The sequence below is a fragment of the Electrona antarctica genome (assembly GCF_951216825.1).
Source record: "Electrona antarctica genome assembly, chromosome: 9".
In the NCBI taxonomy this organism is placed as follows: Eukaryota; Metazoa; Chordata; class Actinopteri; order Myctophiformes; family Myctophidae; genus Electrona; species Electrona antarctica.
This window is the reverse complement of record NC_136790.1, coordinates 34,625,994-34,646,533: the sequence shown is the minus strand read 5'-3', so window position 1 is coordinate 34,646,533 and position 20,540 is coordinate 34,625,994. Positions and strand designations below refer to the sequence as shown.

Below are 20,540 nucleotides of genomic sequence, written 5' to 3'. Positions count from 1 at the left end.
GTCATTTCATTAATAATTCTGTGGTTGGTTCCAAATAAAACATTAACAAGCAGTGATGTAAATAGGTTTTCAATGTAACGGGTCCCGGGACCCAGGGGTGGTCTTTTAGATGGGTTCCCGGGATCATTTTACGAGTCCTACTTCATTGACATTAGAGTACAGTACTGAGTACAGTATTACATCCCAGGACACCCGGAGGGTGACATGATTGCGTCCTTTCTCAATTTAGTGAGTCTAAGGATGCAGGGTGCAGGCTATTTGCATCACTGAACAAGTATAGCAAATTGCCCAAATTTAAACCATGTTGTCATTTATAGTTGTAGAATGTTTTAGAATAGTATGTTGTTGCAACATCAACATTCGAATTGGATCCCAGATTATTTTCTGTAGTGGTGTTGTGGCGGACAGGAAATAAACTTGGACGCAACTGTTCCATAGCTATGGAATCACACTGACAACTATACGGATCACTTACAAGATAACTACTGTAAGTGTTTCATGTCTGTCTTCAATTGTATCCCGCCTTCGTATTGCCAGAGAAGGTATACTGTTGCTCAACTGTTGCTAAGCGACAAAGAAACACAATCTATCCTTTCCTGTGTGAGGCTAGCTAGTTGAAGTACAAATATGTCATTTGGAGAAAAGAAGAGCACTTGGAGCTCAAGTCCCTTCAGGCAACAGCAGTGAGTTATCATAGAGCTTTTACCTAATTTTATGCATTTATTATATCATTTCATTGAATAGTTTTTTTAGATGGAGAAATTACTCACATTCAGCATTTGATATGCTTCGACAGCATGACATTTTGGTCAAGACGTAACCCAGTGATGTATCCACATCTCCACACAGACCACTGGGCCAAAATGAAAACAATGGTAAGAAGACCAGTAGCTTAAATTAAAACTCACCCCTCTGCCTCACAGGGTATATAATGTACTCATTCACTATTTAAATAAATGTTTTATTTGATTATTTTGCTGTATCTTCTGCAAATTGCCTTGGTTTAAAGTGTATAGTCTTAGTGCAGATTGAGCTGTAAGAATGTCTCTGCTGTTTATTTTATTCTTCATTTTTGGAAGTTTTGTAGGTTGTAGATTTTCTCAGTTGGTCATCCTGAACTGGAAATGGATTGCATATTTCATCTATTTTTTTGTACACTATACAGCAGGTATATATTTTTTTCTGCCTAGTCAACTTTGCAATGTATTCCATTATTTCAAGGTACCAACTTCTCTAGGGTCACTTCCAGCAGTGTTGTTGACAGGAAAAGGTTAGTAAAAATCGTACACGACCACAGGATACAGGAAAATGACAAATGTACTGTCGGACCATTCCATGAAAGCAGCACCAAACACTTGTGTTCAAAGATGATATTGATATTGTTTGGTTAAAAATATTCTGATAGTAATCATTGCTATAATGTCTTTGGTCAGTCTCTCTGCAAAGCTGCAGAATCTGTCTCTCCAGCTGTTTAAGAAAGACTAGAAGCATCTCGAGTCGGGACTCTGAGTGGTGGTCTGGACTCTCTGGAGTCCATAGACTGGAATTTAAGCCGATAATACCTGGGTCCAGACTCTAGAGTATCGGCTTAAGTTCCAATTCTGTCTGCTCATTCTTTTCATCCGTTCAAATTTCACTTCTTTATGTATCATCCTGATTGGATGAAATTGATATAAATGGTAAACAGCACATTACATAGATTGTGCTGCATTACATTCACCCATTCACATTCATATACTGATGGCGGAGGAAACCATGCAAGGCACCAACCTGCACATCAGGAGCAATTAGGGGTTCAGAGTCTTCCTCAAGGACACTTCAACACTAACTGTGGGGGAGCCCGGGTTCAAACTCGGAGCTAGTAGCGAAGCTGGCTGAAACCCAGGCTATAACAATGATTGCTATGGTAATATAGAGCTATTTAACACTATTTAACACAAATAAATGAAAAGGCATTTAGCTTACACTTTTGCAAAGACTTTTGTGCAATTATGCTGAAAAATCCTGTAGTATTTTTTGTTTGTTTTTTGACTCCCATATTGTAATGTAGACACTCAAGCCTGTGGAAAGGATGGAAATGTTATAAGGTGGACAGGCGCCCGTCTTCTTCCCCCCCTAGGCCATGGTACTACCACTGAGACTGCAGCTAATGACTTGATCCCTTCCATGGGGCAAGGTATTCTCAGTTAATACTGTATCAGATTTCCACTACATTAAACTTTGACATATGATTGTGTCTAGGGTGACCAGATCCAAACTGTTCAAATGAGGGACATAAGTATTGCTTGTGTGCGACGGGGGGATGGGATGGGACAGGGTCAGCAACATATTACTTAAGTTAAGTTGCTAATGCCTTGATGTCATATTCAACCATAGGCTTAATATTGCCTATTATTTTGTTATTAAACCCCTCTCTTGTGTCTCACATTATGTTATAAAATGGGTCATGGGTGGTATGGCCAACTTGGTAGTTGGTACTGTATGGTGTAGCCTAGTATAGGGGATATTTATCATGTTATTTTAACAGGCTTAAAAACATCTTGCATTAAAAGAGACAGTGAGAGAGCTTTACAACTGAAAGCCAACTATTAGGGGACTAACTATTAGGGCATTTGAGCCTGCCAGTCACAATGTGGGACAGGGTCTCAATTTGTGGGATGCCTCATTATGCCTGAAAAGTCTTGGAAAAGAGGGACTTTCCCACACAAATGAGGGACATCTGGTCACCCTAACTGTGTCGCAAGTAAATAACTGATCTACAAGCTCACAACGTGGCCTTTTTTTCTTTTATTTTTTGCAGCTATGTGCCAAACCCCTCCAAGAGTTAGCTCCTCATCTCAAAATATGCCTCAGTACAGGAATGAATACAATGACCGTGCCAGGATGGACTTCTGCTATTGGCTTATGGAGAAGAAAGCCCCAAAATGTGAGCATCACATCAATATCTTCAGTGTTCATTTAGCTTGAGCCCTGAGTGCTGTCGGGCCCATTTAAAAACTCTCAGAGTTAAATGAATGCCAGGAGTTTGTGAAGCATGCAAATTCACTCCCTTCAAGGACCCCTGGGGGTCCTCGGACCCCACTTTGAGAACCACTGCTCTACTACCAGACAAAGATAAGGCTTCAGCTTGTGCTGATTGGCTGCTGCCGTATAATGTAAGATACAGCAGCTATCTTATCTATCTACAGCAGGATATGCCAAACTATATAGACGTGTATTATTCGAAGTCTGGTTATCTATAAGTCTGGTTATCTATAGGATGGATGTATTCTTCTTCTAATTACTATCATATAGGTGACTGATATACTGGCGTTTACTTTTCAGGTCATGCATCCACCTTTGGAAGCTACAAGACATGTCTAGGATTACCAAGACTCTGAGAACAAAGTGGTGAAATATTTGCAGATTGAATTGTATCAGTGCTTCTTGTCAGTACTTTTACAATATCATAGACTATTTATTCATGGCACACCCGGAGGATGTGAAACCCTATGACCTTAGTTTTCACCACTGTAGCAGGACAAATGGGACATAAAACATCTAGGAGCTATACAGACTGACTGCCACTGCCTTCCTTCTGTTTCTTTTTCACATCATATTAGGCTATCCTTTTCTTACAGAGAGTTGGCTTTTCTATGGAAAGTGGTTATTGAATAGCATTACCAATTCTCAATTATGGTTGTTGTATCTGCATGGAAATACACCATTGCTCAATCAATGCTTCCAAAGGGAAAAATCATAACGATTCAGTCCTTACAGGCTTACACTGTCTGAACCTGACGTAACACAACACTGCCATCTAGTGGATTACGTGGATTAAAACGTTTCATGTAAAAGTGAGTTCGTTGTAATGTTGTCAAACATCTGTTATTGCTTTGAATTCTGTATTTTAATGTGCCATGTTTGCTAATACCCCATTCGTAATCAAATATCTAAATTCGTAGACCTTTTCCCCTGTTAAATTGCCATGTGGGAATGATTAATTTAAGTATTTATTAACAGATTGGAGAATTACAGTAGGCTATATTTCAAGCACAACTCCAAAACTGTTAACTGTGGGCGACACCATAAATCATTACATTTGTTTACAATAGGGTTCACCATGTTAAATTCATCATAACATTTAGAGACGTACAAATATACACTTCTAGCCAAAAACAGGAAATCATTCATAGAGGTAAAAATGGGGAAAAAAAACGTAGGAAAAAACATATACAGTGAGGGGAAAAGAGGGTGGGTGGGGGATTCAGATTTTACGGGGGGCAGTTTCAAATTGCAGCCGTCCATAGCCTCCATAGGTGCCCTTTGAGAGCGGTTTTGAAGGGATTCGCATGTGTGACATGTCTTAATTGATTGATTGATTGATTGATTGAAATATGTATTAACAGTTTTCAGAATTACAGTACATTTCAAGCACAACTCAAATTAAAGACTGTTAACTTAACTGTGAGTGGACGACCCAATAAAGCATTACACCTAATTGTTTACAAGAGGGTCCACCTTGTTCAATTCATCAAAACATTTAGAGACGTACAAATAGACACTTCTATATAGCCAAAGAACAGAGCAGGAATTCATCATGAATTAATGGCAATGTCTAAGTAATATATCTATCCCCGACCGTCAGCCCCCCACCCTGGCTTTTAATTAACAACAACAACAATGGTTTCGACTTTCGACTGTACAGTAGGTTTCGATTCTACAGCCATGGGTCACGTGCGCGTTGTCTTCAGTAACCTGACAGGAACGTGGAAGCAGCAGCTCATTGTGGAGAAGCGTCTTGTCGTTGTGACTGGAGTCACTGGACTGCAGAAGGTAAGAAGTAATAGAAGTAATCACACTCTATGCATTTAAAACATGTTGAATGTAAATGAGTGTGATATCACTGATATGGGTATGGCATATAGTATTCCACATAAAGACAAATTAAGTTTCATTCAATGCCAAGATGCAGACGGTTCCCATTGTCTTTTAACTAGTAAACATATCCTCACTAAGAATAATACCTCTATATGGCACATTTTGGTGTGCCTGAAAATGAACATTTCGAGGGTCCGTTTTGGGCAGACGATGAAGCCTGGAGGAGTTTATTTTTTTTAACTCGAGAGTCGAGAGTGGACATTATTTCGTCTAGGATTATAGGAACTAGTTAGTGCGCAACCCGGACCTTCCTGGGTGCAACACGTATGCATACCTGGCCACTAAATGGTACTGAGACACGCAAGTAACATTATTCTACTCTAGTTGTCATTATTTTAATAACTCTTTATCCCCATTAAGACACAATTGAGCTACCATTTCCACGCAAGAGCTTAATTGTTGTAACTTAATATCTTCATCATGGGTTCATGATATAAACCATGCAGCCAAATTCTCCTAAACTGTAGAGCAGTTTCTGGTGTTAATTTTTCAACTAGACTGTAGATTAGAATATAGTAATATAATATCCATATATTCCCTTAGCCACAAGCAACTCTTAGATTCTATGATTAATATCTGGAATCTGGAGTTGCCATTACCAACCCTTGACAACCCATACAATGTACAAACAAGTCCAAGTCCTATCTGATTGTAGTATTAACTCACCAACATTGCAGCTGTACGGAAAATTTGAATTATCCTCTATCTGCAAAGTTTTTGTTTCAGAAAAATCCACCATAGACTGTTGTTATGAGCTACTTTCTGTCAATAAATTATGTGAAGGTGAAGTGTTGAAGTTTGGAAGCGCTTGTTGGAAATTGCGTTATTGAAAACAAATGCTTCCAAACTCCAATGCAATCACGTGCATGGAATTTAATAATTCATTGACAGAAAGTTGCTCATAGCATGTCTACGGTGGATGTTCATGAAACAAAAACAGGTAGAGATAGAAAGTTGTACGGAAAGCTTGAATTATCCTCTGTTTGCCTGTATGGGTCTGTCAAGGATTGGTATTGCAACTATTAGACTCCAGATATTAAAAATGGAATCTAAGAGTTGCTTGCGGCTAACATTCCCTGATGTCAGGGAGCCTCAGGACCCAGAGCTGTTGTGGTGATTTTCAACCTTTTGATAGGTCTCACAGACTTGCACACTGATTTTCTTTTTCTTTCTTGACCTTTTTCTTTAGGATTTGTAACATGGATAGTAACAGAAAGAGGGCGAAGATTGAGTGGAAATGCACAACAATCAGCTCTTCCAATCGTCAGAGGAGTGATAATGTCCCCTGTACACCTAGTCCTACTCGCTGGAGTAGCTCGTCCCAATCCCAACCTTCCCCTGGACTTAATGAGTCTACAGGATCTGTTACCCTCGGAGAACTCAGCCTAGGCACACCCAAGCGAAAGTCAGAGCATCTGGGTGAGGATAGCACATCCGCACGTAAAATCAAACTAAAGAAGCTCTCCAGAAAACATTTTAGAGCACTCAGTCCTTCCAAGGTAAATATGCACACCATATACTTTTTCCACCATCAGTTTTGTTAATTGTGTTCTTACAAGTTAAATATTCCATTAGTCACTTGGTATCAAAACTCTTGTCAGGGAGCATCTATGGAAGACACATCCAGGCGAGAGTCCACGGAGACTTCAGAAGTATCTCCTACAACGCCTACATCTCATTTCATATCAAAGAAGAAGACCCGGACACCAGAAGATGGATCAAAGGCTATCTACTTGAGTGCCTTGACTGCAGCCATTGGCCAAGGAGGGAAAGCACGGCTTCGTACTGCTATCCCCAGCACCAGGGGTACCAGGAGCAGTCCTCCTCTCTCTAAGGTAGCTTCACAGCTGAGCTCCTCGCCGGTGGTGGCAGAGGTGTCTATTTCAGAGGAAGATGACAGCGAAGTCTTGAGAAGCTTACCCCAACCCGACAGTGAATCCGAGGATGGCGCAACTGTCGACGGATGTGGTTGTTCGTTCGCCCCGCTGATGTTAGAGGACACAGGAAGTGAAGATGACAGAGCAGACTTTAAAACGGACACACGGGTATGTTGCACTTCCACCTAATGCCTTTTGGATATTTAGCCCACAGACTCTGACTCACCATATACTTGAAATTGTATTCCATTCATTTGAGTAAAAACGAAAACTTTCAGTCTCTTGAAACTTTGCATGTTTTTGGCATGTTTATTGTCAAACATTAAAAAGCAACATTTTTCAGCCAACACTGGCCTTCGTCTAGCCTTTGTCAGGGTGAACATACAGTATTAAAGATATTCACAGGGGGCATACATTTTGGTTGCAGCCAGTCGTACATTACTGTACTTTTATTTATTTTGAAGTATTTGTCCTTTACTTGAGTATTTTACATCTATTCCACTACATCTCGGGATCCAAATATTGTACTTTTACTCCACTACATTTGAGAACTTTAGTTAGTAGTTACTCTGTAGATTTTGATTATTGTTACAACATACATTAATCTCTTCAGCCCTATATACATCTATCTATAAGCTCACAATGCGTTGCGATGCATAAGTAAAAAATGTGAGTATTTTTTCCACCACTGGTTGCAGCTCAATTGGTGGAGCCCGACAATTATTCAATTATCAATTATTTAGGCATCAGCGTGTAGTGCAGCTCTAGACAGACAATACAATGGTGACAGTATTACAAAACAGTACATTACAACCTACTAAATGTAGTACTGTATACACCGAAAAAAACGAAATCACCGAAATCAACAGGTAACGACTGCATCATCCATTTAAAAAAAAAAAAGTAAATACCTATGGCTAATAAAAAGTAGGGCTCTGTTATGATGTCTAGGCATGGGATAACCATGCGTGTCAATATTTCACTACTGAAATGATACAAGTTGCTATCATTCCATAGTATCAATTTAAGTACCTTCTATGATTTGTGTCTCTTACTTCAGAGGGTGGTGTTGAAAGGAGAGGATTCATCTGAATGGTCTGATGATGAGGGCCGTGTGTTAACGAAGACCTTCTCCCAAGACGAATCTTCCAGCCCAAAGGAAAATAAAAAGCCTGAAGTCTCCTGTTATCCTGTCCCTTCTGTGACGCATACCCAGAACCACTACACAAACAGCTGGAACCACAGCAGTTCTCCGGTGATTACACGGGGGATTCAAAGATCCTCTCTCTCCACTTCATCTTCTGAATCTGAATGGTCTACAGTTGACACCCAGGCAACAACTGATGGCTCAAGTTTGCTCTCCCCAAACTCAAGGAGGACAGTCTCTATTACAAAGAAATCTCCAAAGACACCTGTGCCCACTCATACTCCCAAAAGTGACCCGTTCATGTTACCCAGGACTGACAGGGAGGGATATCAATCCACCAGAATTAGTGACTCCTCACTGGACCCATTTGCTTTACCTGTTTACGAAAATAGAGCACGACCATCTACATCAACAACCCCTACTTTATGCAGCAATCAATTTTCTCCCCTTTACACATACTCGGACTCCAGTGCACACAGGTACTCCGATAGTGTTCGTAGCATGCTGCACCCCTCCACCCCTTCCTATAACTGTGGAAATCCTAAAAGAAGAATGTCTGATGGCTCGGAGCCAATTTGTCTCAGTGATCTCTCCCAGGGCCCTACAGATCAGATTGGTTTCATAGACACACATTGTCACCTGGACATGCTGTACGGCAAACTAGACTTCCACGGGACCTTTAGCCGTTTCCGCAGTATGCACCAGAGCAGCTTTCCTGCGGAGTTCCACGGATGCATTGCAGACTTCTGCAACCCACGAATCATGGTAAAAGAAGCATTGTGGGAAGGGTTTCTTGCCGAGGACTTGGTCTGGGGGGCATTTGGGTGCCACCCCCATTTTGCCAAGGACTATTCAGACATCCATGAGCGCAGTATACTCATGGCTATGCGACATCCTAAAGCTGTGGCATTTGGAGAGATTGGCCTGGACTACTCTCACAAAAACTCCACCGACTCCTCCGTGCAAAAAGTGGTAAGATCTTAAATTGATTAAATTGGCTAAAGCTCAGATAAATTGCTGTTTATTGACAAATAGAATTTAATAGCCATAATAAAAGTAATTTATAATCTGTTCTTCTGTTGTAGGATGGGACTATATAAACATGACATGTCACGATTATTGTGGCAAAAATTATTGCGATTTACGAATACAATATTGTAATAATCAAAATATACTATTTTTGGCAAAGAGTTTTTGTAGAGAGTGAAAAAAAGACTTTAAAGTTACTTACAGTTCTTTACAGGTTTTACCTAGCTCTGATCATAGCTCTAATCAGTCTAGCTCGCATGAAATGCAGTCCAGCCTCTCCTCTGTTGTGGAAATAAAAATAACGTTTTACCTACTCACCAATACAAAAGGTGGCTTGTGTTATTAGAAAGCCTACTTTCCTTAGTGGACGCACTCTGAGCCCCCCACCACACTGCACTTTTTGGCCAGAAAGGGATTTTATTTCACCAGAATGAAAAATTGGAGTGGAGTAACAAAGTATTTTTTTTTTCTGGTGAAAATAAAATCCCTTTCTGGCCAAAAAGTAAATTTTATACGTGTGGTGGGGGGCTCAGTGCGTCCACTAAGGAAAGTAGGCTTTCTAATAACACAAGCCGCCTTTGTATTGGTGAGTAGGTGAAACGTTCTTTTTATTTTCGTAACAGAGGAGAGGCTGGTCTGCGTTTCATGCAAGCCAGGAAGAGAACGGTCCCATAGCCTTAATGCAACGGCAGCAAAGGGCATTAGGGTTATGGACCAGAGCTAGGTTTTACTGGGCACCATTCCATTTCGGGTTCATGAACCGGTCGGGAGTGGATGATATCGCTACGTCATGTTGTAGTATTGTTTTGTAGTCTGCAATCTTCCGGAACTTCCTTTTCCCTCAAACCGATTTTTCTCAATAAAAGCTACAGGCTATGAGAGCTTTTATTGTTATTCTTCCGGTTTGAGGGAAAAGGAAGTTCCCTCAAACCGGAACATGACGTAACGATATCATCCGCTCCCGACCGGATCATACGGCACTTTTGGAACAGAGACCAGGCTTTCCTCCGAGGTGGAAAGCCTGGTGAGGCGACTAGGCGAGGTTAGGTTGTACCAAAATAGTGGTACCGGATATGCAGCTCTGAATTCAAATCTCCACGATATGATTATTGTTATTTTGAGTGTTTTTTTATCACGATAAACGATAATAAAGTTTATTGTCCCATCCTTAATCTGTTATAATTAAATGGGCTGCCTGATGTGCCATATATTTGACATTCTGTTGGTCTTGTCCTGTTGTTTTGGTGCCCCCTGGTGGTGCCCCCTGGAGGTGTTTGAGCGGCAGCTGCGTCTGGCCGTGGCCATGCAGAAACCTCTGGTCATCCACTGTAGGGATGCAGATGATGACCTGCTGGAGATCATGAAGAAGTGTGTTCCGCACGACTACAAAATTCACAGGTTGTGTGTTCTTGTTGTGGTTTAGCACTGGGGGAGGGTTAATTAATAAGAGAAAGCAACATTTAGTTGCTAGTCAGTTGAATACAACATGGCCAATTTAGTGTTTGATGAATAAATTATTGAAATCAATGTTCAGACATTGATCTGTAATTTCTACTATTATCTATTTCTATTTGTTATAACGTCCAACACTTTCATCCCAAATAACATCATGTTATTCGTTGTGCACTCATGTAATCTGATGCCCATTGCACCTGTTGTCAGCTCCACGTGCATCACATTTTTCTTTGCGCCGGTACTTTTGTTCACTGCGGCTTCCTTCACCCATGAGCACAACAAAATGATTAAATTATGTTGATAATTGACTTCAATACCGCTTTGGTTTTACATTGTTTTCTTTTTTTAATAAAAAATCCCAGTGAATGCCCAGAGAAATCTAATTACAGCACTAGTTATTTCATTCATCTGTTGAATGCTTACAGTATTTCTCTGGCTCTTTTCTGCTTACTGCAGGCACTGTTTCACTAACAGTTATCCAGTGATTGAACCCTTCCTGACGGAGTTCCCCAACCTGTGTGTGGGCTTCACGGCCCTCATCACCTACCGGGGAGCCGCAGAGGCCAGAGATTCTGTCCGCAAGATCCCTCTCAACCGAATCCTGGTGGAGACAGACGCACCTTATTTCCTGCCAAGACAGGTACAAACATCAAACAACATTTGCAATTAAAACATTATTCATTTGACTTTATTGTATTTATTTAAAAGCTGCACTATGTAACTTTCCTCTTCTACACCGGATTTTAACCCGGTTTTCTGAATTCTGAATTCTTTTTTTCACCATTGAGCTACTAGAGCCTGCCTCCTTGCTCAGGGGATAAATTGAATATTGACCATTAGGTCAAAATTTGTGTCAGATCCTGTGTCAAAATCTAAATGTCTCAATAGAAGAGCAGGGAGACGAAACAAACATTTGTGTCGATTCGTTGTGATTTAAAATTGTAGATGCCGTTATATATTTTTAAAAGAATAGAATAATCACCAAGAGGAAAATCTATAATTGCAGCCCTAATCCTTTGTTCTATCATGCATACTTTGTTGTACGGCAAAGTATAAATATATCTGGCTTTACTCAGTCATTCTCCCGTTGCTTCCTTTTCTGTAGGTTAGTAAAACTATGTGTCGGTTCGCCCACCCTGGAATGGCTATCCACACGTTGCGTGAGATCAGTCTGCTAAAAGGAGAGGACTTTGACACAGTGTTGACCACCATCCGACGCAACACTACTCAGCTGTATGGATTGTGACAATGGCAACACACAAGCCAGTGTGGAACTTACTGCAAACTAAAGATAAATTAGACCTTTACAAATAGTCCTTGCCAGTTTGTCACAGGAAGGATGTCCGCATTAAAATATTAATATCAGATGGACAATTTAAAAAGAGTAATATCTCTTTTCAGAACTGATTTATTTGCAAACCTAACTGGGCATTGTTTTCTTTAGCTAAATCGGCTCAGTCTAATTATTTGATTGATCATTTATTTTTTGGTTGCTGTGTTGTGTTTTGATGAGTTTTGTTTATGGATGTTGTCTTGCTTGACGTTTTTAAAGAACACACACATAAACATACTTTCCTTTCATGTCTTATCTGTGTGATGTGTGTATTCTTTGGCTCAGGAACAATGCACTACATTTGTAAAGTAGGTCCTCCTTCCTTATCAAAAAGATATTAGGCAGTCATCTGAGTTTCATATTGCTTATTCATTACTCTGACCATGTAATAAGAAATATTGTTTGTAGTGCAGAGTAGTGACGGTCACTTTATTTGTGATTTGGGGTAAAAGCAAGATCCACTGAAATTACTTGTGAAGAAGTTTCCATGAGATGGCTGCATTAGCATATGTTTTTAGTACAAAATGTACTTTGGCTTGGTGTTTTTATTTGAATTAATGTCTTCCATGAAGTTCCATCTAATCAATGTATGAAGATTGGTGCATGGGCCACATTCTTACACGTCTGACTGAATCGGGATCCATATTTACTAGATTACTAATCAAAGCCTTGTTTCAGAGAGGCCTTAAATGTGTTTGCACACTGGACGCATTTTTCTGATTTTTAGCTGCGTTTTTTCCATCGGTTTTCCGAAAAACGTGTCCAGTGTGCAACCACTTTTAAAGGTCAGAAAACACAATTTTCTGGACAATTTTCTGAAACAATACAATCTGACTACACAGGGAAAGCTTCTGTCACATCAGCTAAAACTGACCAATATCTGTAAACAAACAAGCAGAGTAAGAAGCCTAGTCAATACACAACTAAGTAAATAGTAACATAAGATTGCAGAGAGAACGAAATAGTCATGCATTCATTAGGTGACCTACGAACTCGAAGTTCCATGATTTAAAATAAATTCACTAAATCTTATGCTTGACTTGACTATAGAACAATTCTATACAACTACAGTAGATGGCGGTAATGCTCCTGAAACGCAATAATCCAACAATAATAGAAGAAGAAACTGCACTACAGAAGAACAACATGTTGACGATTTAGCCTCACTTCACTGACAAGAAAAACAAACATGGATAAAAAGAAAAAGCACTTCAACGTGACTGCTTCATCGGTACATAATCATGCTTTTCTCACTCCGTTCCATATTGTATTGTGGTAAATTGTCTTTCATCTAGTCAAGCTAGATAATGTGTAGTAGCAAAAGTGCTAGCATGCTAAACCAATCGAGATGAACAACTACAGGCTAACGTTGAGTCAGATAATGCAAATATATATGAACCTTAGCTGTGTTTTGAAACTAATAATGTGGACATGTGTTTTTATTACAGTTAGTTGATCTAAAAGCTGAACTCTACAGGAAGCAGGAACAATTCAAACAAGAAAAACTAGGTCAAGAACATGGTGCTGGTTCCAAATCCAAAATCACTGTCAAGGTAGGCAGGGGAAAGACTCAAGATGTTGGATGTGGAAGTACATGCACCGTGGAAAACCTATGTGCTCCATAATAATACACATGATAGAAATATAAACTGTAAATAATACAAAACTTATCGAAAAAGACAGGTTAATAATATGTTATTGTGTTATGTGACAGTGATATGTGTGTGGGAATTGGGAAAACATACCATGTTCTGTTTCCATGGAACTGCATAGAAACCTAATATCTGGAGCAAACAGAATGCAGGGGTGTCAGCACGGGCTGAGAAAGACACAGAACAGGTGACTGAAGAGGAGAACAACCTGGACAAGTCCAGGTGAGTTCTACATCTCAGGATATACAAGAATGGTATACCTGAGAAGTCTGATTAATTTAAAGTTTTATTTCACATCATGAGTATACAAAATGGGTACATTTCAAATGAAAGCACAAGTCTGGCCACCTTAATAAAAAACTGGCCCAGTGGTTCTCAAAGTGGGGCCTGAGGACCCCCAGGGGTCCTTGAGGGAGTTCAAGGGGGTCCCCAGCTAAATTATAGTTAAGAACCAAATGGGCCCTTATGGGTCTGTAACTCAGAGTTAAATTAACATTGAGATTTGGTTCCCAGAGATAGAAATTCCATTAATGGGTGTCCATAGAGCCGTAACAATCATCTCTTATGGGGATCCTTGGCATATCTTTTCAAAGTGTTAATTTGGGGGTCTGAGTACCACTGACATAGAGCTACTCACGGCCAATGTTTCACTTGCTTTTATGTTCTAACAGGCGCAAGTTGGAGGAAAAGGCCAGACTCTATGAACAGATGACAAAAGGAGATTTTCCAGGTTTGTGCAAGACCAGTAATGCTCTTGTTTGTGGATATATCCTGTTAAAAGCCATTAACTGACATCATGTTGCATGCTGCATTTGAAGGGCTTATATTGGCTATATATAAATAATACACAATGGTTTGTTTTGTTGACTGAATAAAGACTGAATAATGAGTACCACAGACGAATAACAGTCTAAGTCCACACTATTGATCCATAATATATAAATGATAGATAAGGGTTCAGGACAACAAGGCCTTTTCGTGGAGGGGTCAGTCTGAAATTTGGACTTAGACTGTTTTTCGTCTGTGGTACTCATTATGCTTTGTTATTATCATACATGTTTTCTATGTCAGATGAAGAGACAGAGGGCCTGTTCCTGGTTGATTTCACTCAGAAGATAATTGACAAACAGAAGGAGACACACTCACAGAGAGAGAGAGAGAAAGAAGAGGATGAGAGAATCAGCTCCTCTCCCATCCCGACCCCTTCGGATCCAAATGAGGAATGGTAAGAGTTGACATGCAAGCACCTACGCATCTTTTTGATAAAAGTCAAAGTCAAGCTGCAAGTGTTCAATCAGACCATTTATTCCAAATTGAGATATTCTTCATGCATTTTCCACGGGCAAAATTGTTTTATACTAGTTCTGCTTTGAGCTCTGAATAATCAATTAAGACCCCTCCCATTCAGTATGGAATATGAATGCTGTCATCCGCTGCGATTGTAGCTAGTTAGGAAATACTGGAAATGCCAAAAAGAACTTGCCCGAAGAATGCGTTTTGTTTGTTTTACTCAGCAATCACAGCTTTAAGACCTTGCCGAAATCTGTTTCCACAAGAATTACGATGCAGCCTTAAGGCCTTAAGAACCTTCCGGTTCGGAAAGGCATCAGAGTTTTGAGACCACCTTTCCGAAGCTGGGGTTGATGTCAGTGTAGTTATATCACCTCCCTTAACAAAAATGTTCGGACAGGAGTATGTATTAGGGCTGACATGATGCAAGCACCTAAACATCTGTTAGTGGCAGTGTTGCCTGATGTCTCTGGTATGGGCCATATGGAACAATGTAATCCAACAAAGAATAACAAATTCATGGGAAAGACGGTGCTTTTGTACTACTACTGCCACTTTTTGGACTCTAATAATAAATGAATATATAATTGTGTATATAATTGTTATATTCACTATATTACTACCAATATCATAATATAAATATCCAATTCAACCTTTTGTCCTACTGTTTTATCTATAGGGTGGACTTTGTAGATGCTTTGGGACGATCTCGCAGATGCATGAAGAAAGACCTTCCGGGATTTAAGAAAATGGACCAAGATCTTAATAAGGATAAAATGTAAATATTAAGACAGAACCTCTTTACCGCTTAAGCTATTAAATGTTCCATAAATAGCCAGATCAGCTATTTTTGAAAATGTGTTTACAAATTTAGAAAACATTTAAAAAAGTGCCCAAAATGGGGACACCAGGGTAAAAGTGGTTAAAACGTAGCCAATATGTTGTTAATTTGGTTAGTGGATCTTTGGATATGATTTCTTCCCTACGTGCAGAACCACCCCTGCTGAGAAGACCTTACTGTCCGAAGACATGAGACGAGACCTGCAGAGGCAGGAATGGGAGCGAGAGGAAGAGGAGGCCATGAAGAGGCCTGTAGGACCAATCCACTACGAGGACATCAGGGAGCAAGGTTCGCCTCATAGGAATTCCATAGAATCTTCTGTACACTGTATTTTATTTATTTATCCTCTTAAACCCTATTATACTTCAGCTGAACTACAAGCTCAAAACGCTTCACAGGCCAACAGTAAAAAGGCCTAGTTTTGACCTACAATACAACACACTCATGACAACTAGAAAAACCTACAATCAAATCAATGAATCTTTTATTGGAAGGTTCTCAATCCACCAGAATATACAATTTCCCTGTGCTTTTTGTTCATCTCAGAGGCCCGGGAGCTTGGCGTGGGCTACTTTGCCTTCTCTCATGACCAGGAGCAGCGTAGAAAACAGAGAGAAACATTGGACATGCTCAGAGACCAGGTGAGCTGCTGCTTGTTGGACCAATAGCTGCTATGAAACTACAAAAAAAAGGTGTGTGTGTGTGTGTGTGTGTGTGTGTGTGTGTGTGTGTGTGTGTGTGTGTGTGTGTGTGTGTGTGTGTGTGTGTGTGTGTGTGTGTGTGTGTGTGTGTGTGTGTGTGTGTGTGTGTGTGTGTGTGTGTGTGTGTGTGTGTGTGTGTGTGTGTGTGTGTGTGTGTGTGTGTGTGTGTGTGTGGCAATTAAATGCTGTGGATCACATTGCTCATTTCAGACAACAGAACAGCGTGGTAAGAGAGAACAGCTGAAGGAGAAGAGGAAGGCGATACTTAAGGCCCGACTGGCAAAGATAAAGCAGAGGAAGATGAAGAAGTCTAAACTGGATGGCACTGAGGAGGAAGACCTAGGAGCAGAGGATGGCCAAGGTTAGAATGCCTTTAATTAATCCATAACCACTTAAGCCCTATAGACTATAATAGTTGATTGGTGAACCCCAGAGATCTATACTTGGGCCACCTCTACACCAAATCCCTTCACAGGAAATATCCCCTCTATAAGCCCTGTGAGCTTGTAGGTTTGCTGTTTTCACAGAATGTTCAGGCTTTTTTTTCTTTTTACCAAAAAATGTTCACCTATTATGATATGCAGAATAATTGAGGATGCTAGGATTGGGGAAAGATTATAATCGATATAACGATTTTCAACATTTGTTGTAAAGCTTGTAGCCGTAACAATATGCCGCCATAGTTGAGCAAAAAAATGTCCACCCGGCCCTGACCTTCCTTCAACCCTTAAGGCCAGTTTATACTTGGAGCGTGTTGAGCGACGCGTCGCACCACGTTCCGAGACTTGAGTGTTCATACTGTCCACGACTTGCCGACAGCCTCGCCATACAATGTAAACAAGGAACTGAAAGGAGTGAATGTAGTCTCGGGCATCTCTGTGGTAGCAGAACTTATCTCGTGTTCCCAACCAATCAGAGCCGTGGCATTTTATGAAGTGTCTGCAACCTTTGATTTTTCCTGTGGTATCATGTGACATCGACAATTGACATCTTCTGACACTTTTGTTTTGTTTGACTTTTTTACTTCACTTTCGTCAGGCTTTGCTGTTTTTAGACACTATACTACGTGGACATGACTTTAACCTTTATGTTTAAGGCAAAGTAGCAGTCTAATATAAGAAAATAACTAAGAATCAGGTTGATGTAATCATAGATATTATAAAAAATAGATGCCTCACTGGCCGTTGCAGTTCATTGGAGCGATGTGTATCCCAATGAAGGCGGAAGTGCAGTGCTTTTTTTTTTGTTGATTTTTAACAAATCTTTATAACACTCATGACAATACATTACAATACAAAACAAGACAAACACAAACAACAAAGTTATTAATACAACAATAGAACATCAGAGCCAGGGGGGATTAGATTACAAACAGAAAACATTAAAGAGTGAACACAAAGCAACAGTTCTCCGCAGCTTTCTTATTTAGAAGTGCTGAAGGCATTTGCTGAAGGCACACTGCGTCGCTGCCCAAGTGACGTCACTCATGCAACTCCTCCATGTCTCTCGCTGTCACTCAAGTGACTACTGGCCAATCACAGCGCGTCTTTTCCGGGACTTATGTTACGCACACGGAAGCGCTCATTGAAGGCAAATGCTTTGCAAGGAATCTCAGGAAAATTGTGCCTTCAATTGTGACACGCGCCTCAGAGCCGGAAAGGGCGCCTACGTTTATATGTCTATGGATGTAATGCCCAGTCATAAACCGAATGGGCATTCGGCCGGTGCTTGCCTTCAAACTACATCATGGGAACTGTAGAAACATGGAGAATGGCTGGAAATAGACAGAGGACATTTCTCTATCAATACTGGTTGTATCATAAATGTTGTTTCATTAGACTATGACAATACTACGAAAGAGCCTGCTTGCCTGCTAGTAATATATTTTAATTTGTTTTGTATTGTAATCTTAGATGAAGAGGAGGATGTGATTGGGCCCCTGCCTGCATCAGAGGAGCCTCCAGAGGGCAGCAGAGTGAACAAAGTGGAGGTGGAGGTCCAGGAAAGGAAGGATTCCAAGCCTGGAGTTCCCCATGTCAGAGAATGGGACCGAGGCAAAGGTACGTCCAAATAAATCACTCAAATAGCTAAAGCAGTGTTTCTCACACTTTTCAATTTCAAGGTGTCCCCTTAGCTCTGACAGTATACAAATGGAACGGGTCCATTTGGTTCCATTTGTATTCTGTCTGAGTTATAGAAATGAATGAGACTCCCTAGCTAGCCTAAAGGAACCCACAGACTCCAAAAGTCTGATATGATGTCATCTAGTTTTCATAGAGTCCCTAGCCCTGTCCCACAGAGAAGTGTAATACTAAATTCGTCATTGTCTGCTCTTGCCAGCTGATAGTTAATTAAATAGTTGGGATTTATACAAACTAACTGGACAGGAAAATATGCACACCTCTATGGATACTCTGACCCATGTGCACTCACATTTTGGAGAAGGTGGAAGTAATGCACATATACAAGTTAATAAAGCAGTAAATCCACTAGAGGTAGGTAGCTGTTAACCATATGTGCTACAATGGCTGAGACCCTCTCAGCCACTTGACATGCTACTTTGGCTTGTGTGCACACAATATGGAATCGACACAGTTTTATAAATGATGCCCAAGATCTGTTATAGACAGGCTTTCATGTTGTAATGGAGACTTAGCAAGCCTCTGATTACTCTTTTCTCTTCAAAACAGAAATGTCTTTATCAAAAGTCAATTATTTTTCCTTTCGTCATTTAGAGTTCTTGCTTGGCCAGTGGACGAGCCGGCGTCGGGACGAGCGAGATTCAGAATTCGCTCCACCGCCTGCGTATTATGCTGACGAAAAGGCAGCGAGGCACAGAAGGCCCACGGATCGAGAGGAGAATAAAACCAAAATGTCTTTCAAGTGGTCAAAAGACCCACGTGGAGGCACCGGGGACAAAGACGATCCTCAGTCAACTCCTCCACCCCGAAGTGCCCCTTTAGATTCTCAAGCTGGGCAGCCTGCTCCGACTCCCACGCAGCCACAAACTACATCACAGTCTCAGCCTCACAATCCCCCCTCCACCTCTGAGTCAAATCCCCCTCGATCCCAGTCTTCCTCGCCAGCAACGTACCCTCAGTTTACCCCGTTCAGCCTCCAGGTTCCCCCTCCTGCGTTTCCACCACCACCACCTCCTGCTCCACAGTTTAGTGGAACGTCCCACCTGTATCCTCAATTCCCCCCTAAGTACACTAAGCCGTATCCACCCCATGTGCAGAGTCAATCCCTACCTCAGCCTCCACCTCCACCTGAGAGCGAAGCCCCGAAACCACCCCAGACCTCAGCTCAGAATCTGGATGCAATGCTCTCCTTCTATAAGAACTCCACTTGATCTCAGAGTATTCGCTTTGTCCCTCTATGATGAGTTTTAATATATTTTGAGAGTAAAATACTGTATCTACCGTGCTCTTTGTTTCTCTTTGCTGGGAATCAAGGAACTCTGCTCTGTAAGACTTATTAAAATGTTTGATTGTATCTCAACATTTAGGCCGTGAGCCAGGACCCCAAATCTGGGGTCATCTGTACCGATGGGGTGAATAAGTCTCATAGTGATTTTTGGGAAGGTATACATCCCTAGTGCTAGGAAAAATGTGATAGCATTGCATCTGTGGTAGCTTTCTGTGTGTTATGACTCCATTTATAACCACATGCCAAAACTCAATTTTCAAAATCCGAATGGAGCATTCTACTTCAAACTGATGGTTCTCTCCTATTATTGATCATATATCTTTGAAGAATGGTTGGGATACAGCTCAGACTATATATTTCTCTGAAAAGTTGTTAAAATTAGCACATCTAGAAATGTTATCTATTACAGGAGAGACAACATATAGGGACTATATATTACATGAGACGTACTTCTTTAAATCTTAGAACATAAATTCTAATGAAATGTTTTATGAAATTCAATAAACTAAATATAGTGTAAGTGTACAGTGTAAGTAATGCATAAGATAACTTTCCGTTCACCATTACATCACCTTTTAGTCCATTTGACACTTCTATCTGTTCAATACCAAACCTAATAATGCTGTTTCATATTACGTTTTTGTTGTTGATTTGTATTTGGGGACAATTTTAGCTTGGTTGCCCAAACTTTGGTAATTGGCATAATCAAAAAAGGCCTTTATATCAGGTCAATCTCACATGTTAAAGGTCTGGTCAATGAAATAGAAACATATTTCTATAACAACTTATACTTATACATTTGTAATAATAGCATAAGAAAATATGATAATATTTATCTTTTGCAACTACATTCAATATCTGTAAGC

At 40.5% G+C, this 20,540-nt stretch overlaps 2 protein-coding genes and 1 long non-coding RNA gene across 5 annotated transcripts; all 3 read left to right on the top strand.

The window, feature by feature from the left end:
* The first annotated feature begins 1,227 nt into the window (after nucleotides 1-1,227).
* Nucleotides 1,228-3,729, top strand: LOC306929104. The gene is made up of 4 exons (XR_013790747.1): nucleotides 1,228-1,270; nucleotides 2,051-2,176; nucleotides 2,801-2,926; nucleotides 3,325-3,729. It is a non-coding gene; the product is annotated as an uncharacterized lncRNA (long non-coding RNA).
* Nucleotides 3,730-4,686: 957 nt separating this feature from the next.
* Nucleotides 4,687-12,016, top strand: tatdn2 (TatD DNase domain containing 2). Of its 3 annotated transcripts, none has more exons than XM_079509630.1 (7): nucleotides 4,687-4,815; nucleotides 6,110-6,419; nucleotides 6,522-6,965; nucleotides 7,858-8,916; nucleotides 10,244-10,371; nucleotides 10,885-11,068; nucleotides 11,534-12,016. In XM_079509630.1, exons 2-7 carry the CDS (start codon nucleotides 6,120-6,122, stop codon nucleotides 11,672-11,674), a joined length of 2,256 nt encoding a protein of 751 aa, XP_079365756.1. In that variant the 5' UTR covers nucleotides 4,687-4,815; nucleotides 6,110-6,119; the 3' UTR covers nucleotides 11,675-12,016. The 3 variants fall into 3 exon arrangements, with proteins under 3 accessions (XP_079365756.1, XP_079365757.1, XP_079365755.1); XM_079509631.1 differs by lacking the exon at nucleotides 4,687-4,815 and adding an exon at nucleotides 5,134-5,208; XM_079509629.1 differs by lacking the exon at nucleotides 4,687-4,815 and adding an exon at nucleotides 5,162-5,224.
* Nucleotides 12,017-12,856: 840 nt separating this feature from the next.
* On the top strand, nucleotides 12,857-19,746 carry ccdc174 (coiled-coil domain containing 174). Its single transcript, XM_079509335.1, has 11 exons — nucleotides 12,857-12,992; nucleotides 13,210-13,314; nucleotides 13,535-13,635; nucleotides 14,085-14,143; nucleotides 14,485-14,638; nucleotides 15,383-15,481; nucleotides 15,696-15,832; nucleotides 16,091-16,185; nucleotides 16,456-16,606; nucleotides 18,159-18,305; nucleotides 18,981-19,746. The coding sequence occupies exons 1-11, from the start codon at nucleotides 12,951-12,953 to the stop codon at nucleotides 19,595-19,597; spliced, it is 1,707 nt and encodes a 568-aa protein (XP_079365461.1). The 5' UTR covers nucleotides 12,857-12,950; the 3' UTR covers nucleotides 19,598-19,746.
* Nucleotides 19,747-20,540: the final 794 nt, after the last annotated feature.

Coding starts and splice junctions, on each gene's coding strand:
- tatdn2 (XM_079509629.1), top strand. CDS start 5,187: ATGCATACCTGGCCACTAAATGGTACTGAGACACGCAA. Junction 5,225..6,109: donor AATGGTACTGAGACACGCAA/GTAACATTATTC, acceptor CTTTTTCTTTAG/GATTTGTAACATGGATAGTA. Junction 11,069..11,533: donor CTTATTTCCTGCCAAGACAG/GTACAAACATCA, acceptor CCTTTTCTGTAG/GTTAGTAAAACTATGTGTCG.
- ccdc174 (XM_079509335.1), top strand. CDS start 12,951: ATGGATAAAAAGAAAAAGCACTTCAACGTGACTGCTTCATCG. Junction 14,144..14,484: donor GACAAAAGGAGATTTTCCAG/GTTTGTGCAAGA, acceptor TTTCTATGTCAG/ATGAAGAGACAGAGGGCCTG. Junction 16,607..18,158: donor AGGAGCAGAGGATGGCCAAG/GTTAGAATGCCT, acceptor TTGTAATCTTAG/ATGAAGAGGAGGATGTGATT.